The sequence below is a fragment of the Chaetura pelagica genome, unplaced genomic scaffold (genome assembly GCF_000747805.2).
Source record: "Chaetura pelagica isolate M959 unplaced genomic scaffold, ChaPel_1.0 scaffold13, whole genome shotgun sequence".
Lineage (NCBI taxonomy): Eukaryota > Metazoa > Chordata > Aves > Apodiformes > Apodidae > Chaetura > Chaetura pelagica.
This window is the reverse complement of record NW_009954543.1, coordinates 2573483-2576269: the sequence shown is the minus strand read 5'-3', so window position 1 is coordinate 2576269 and position 2787 is coordinate 2573483. Positions and strand designations below refer to the sequence as shown.

The following is a 2787-nucleotide window of genomic DNA, read 5'->3' as shown; positions in this document are numbered from 1 at the left end:
CAGGAATGTAAATTCTGGCATATAATGCCGATTTCAAGTTAATTACTACTTGCATTTCTAAACGAGACTACAATTATAAATCCACAATAGCATGGTTTTATCATTTTGGTGCAACTTTGACTACAAATTATAGATAGGAACTGCATGCCCACTCTGCACCACATAACCCTGTGGAGTCTGCCCTATAGCTGCAAGATTCTGCTAAATGGATGCTTTTATCGTTCAATGCTAACATCTGCTAAATCACTCCATTGTTTCTTCAGCAGATGGCTTGTCACGAGGCCAGATAATAAAGATATGTTTACACTGTATATACAGCCAGACTAATGGTCTGATACCGATAGGGCCTGTTTGCTGTGTCGATACTAATTAGCCAAGGAGAGCCAATGAAAGCTTTCTAACAGACTGCATGTTAAAACATTAGGTTCATTAAGCTTCATTAGTAAGGCAGAAGCAAACATCTCTGTATATGGAATAAGTGCATTTTTATAATGTTTTTAATTATTGCACAGACTGAATGTTTTGACCACTCTACATTTAGCCACATTTATGGATTACTTTATTTTTTGAGGGACATTTATGCTATTAAAAGCAATCTAATCTTTTCAAACTGCTTTAACGTAGAGATGGTCATGATCTGATTTATTATGATTTGTAAAACATCGGCTTTGTTTATAATTTTTCTAACAGTAAGCTTAATAATAGGCCAAGACAAACTAAAAAAGAAAAACTTTTTAAAAAGCGCTTTTTATTTTATTGTTTAGTGCTTCGTATAGAATCACAACTTTTTGCATCTAGATGAGGACCATGCTTTTATAGTGTTAAGTCTTCCACAGAATCACAGAACTCAATATTCAGAATCTCCTTATAAAGTTGATGACAGTCTGGAGTTCTTTCAAAGATCAACCAAATCATGTAAATTACAGAATTATATTAGACTAAATTACAGAAATTAAAGAGCTAACAGCCTGATGCAAATATCCAGAAATACACAATACAGTTTGCAGAACACTCATTAAAAGCCAAAATTTCCAGTCAGTTTGACAGATTGACTCTAAAACTCAGTAACAAACACATAAGATAATACTAACAGAAAAATACATACTTTCATAAAAAGTTAGATTATTTTTTGCAGTACTTGGCTCTTAGAAGAAGGTTATGTTTATAGGTTCTATGTTCAGCCTTCAGACCTTCTTAAGCAAAAACAAAGCCATTAGTCTAGGCACATACGCAATTTGTGCCATAAGTCATGATCTTCAAACTCAATCCAAACAGCAATGCTAATAAAAACTAGCTGCAGAAATGCAAAAAGCACTGAGCTGTGCAAATGTAAATGACAAGCTTGCCAATCCATTAAAACTAATGGCCTGCACTGTCCAAGCATCTCTGGTTGAATTCACATGCAAATTTGTATGCAAAATGTTCAAGCACTTTTCAGGACATGATATACCATTAATATCAACTCACACTTTTATTCTCGAGGCAAGATACCTTTATTATACAGCAGAAACACACAATGAAAGCAAATTGATTACCTTCTAGTCTACCATGCTTTCCTAAGACTTCTACCAATGCTACGTACTTTCCAGTGTCAAGAGCAACAGGTGAATTCTTAGGGAAGCTAGAAATTAAAACATTCAGAATTGTATCAACAGAAGTTAACATTTTATTAATTCAGCTTAAAGATTTATTTTTAAAACTACATAACAAAGCAGCAGCATTTAGAACTAAAAGTTCTAGTAAGTATTAAAGGAAAAAAATCTTAGAGTTTAAAAGATGCACCATTAAAATGTGATTTAAAAATATATCCACACATCTTCTGTGGGAAACTGATCTTTTATTCCCCACGTAAGTCTAAACAAAGCCTGTAGCCCCCCAGTACCAGCTTGCGACACCTTCCCTCCTCTAAAACCCAAACGTTTTCTTTTAAAGACTCAAATGCTTTGATTAATTGTTTGGTAGCTATTGCAAAAAAATGGTATTTCCCAGAAGCAGGGGAAGAAAACTGTTTACATAGCTGAGGTAAAACTATATTCTTCTCAATAAAAAATATTAAACTATTTGCCTATAGAAACAAGGTAGAAGCTACTGAAGTTTCTGCTATGTATTTCTTTTTTTTCTGGAAATGTTAAAATTAATTCCTTCTCTGTTGTTCCTTCTTCTACAAACCAAAAATGTCACTTCTTAACAATATTATGCTACAGTTGAGGCAGATCAGCAACACTGTGCTACTGTAGCTCCCCTAGAAGACTCAATTTTACTTCATAGCTCACTATGGGGATTGTGTGAGAGTGGTAATGCAGCCAAAAAACAATACACTACTGTTATTTGCAGAATGGCAAATTTCTTGATATTCATAGCTCAATCATTTCACATAATTTCAAACATTAGCAAGGTGTAATGAGCACCTGCTTGCTAACCTACTGTTAAGCCAAAGCAAATACTTTGAGAGTGCATATAAAAGAGAGAACCTGAAAGTAACATAACTTGTTCTATATTCACTGTAGCATCAGACCGAAAAGAGGCTTTCAAGTAAAAAAGGGAAGGGGCAAATAGAAATATTATCTTCAGGAATTTGCTCTGGGCTAAGTCACACATAGCATAATTTTAGCTGGGAGCAAATTTTCCCAGCCACCGTACAAAGCTCTGAAACAGAACATTTAAAGCAGAATGCTTATTGACAGTCTTAAAATAATGTCACTCAAACACTGCTATTCTAAAGACAATATATGTGCATCATATTCTAAAATTTCTAGGTGCTTTCTAATACACAATACAGTTACTTTC

At 34.1% G+C, this 2787-nt stretch overlaps 1 protein-coding gene across 1 annotated transcript in view; it reads right to left on the bottom strand.

Annotated features, from left to right (window-relative positions):
• The window catches only part of LRPPRC (leucine-rich pentatricopeptide repeat containing), a 90931-nt gene that overhangs the window by 49848 nt on the left and 38296 nt on the right, over window positions 1–2787 (bottom strand). The window contains exon 22 of the mRNA XM_010004964.1: window positions 1536–1621. Within this exon, the coding sequence (XP_010003266.1) occupies window positions 1536–1621 (86 nt within the window). The remainder of the gene's footprint in view (window positions 1–1535; window positions 1622–2787) is intronic.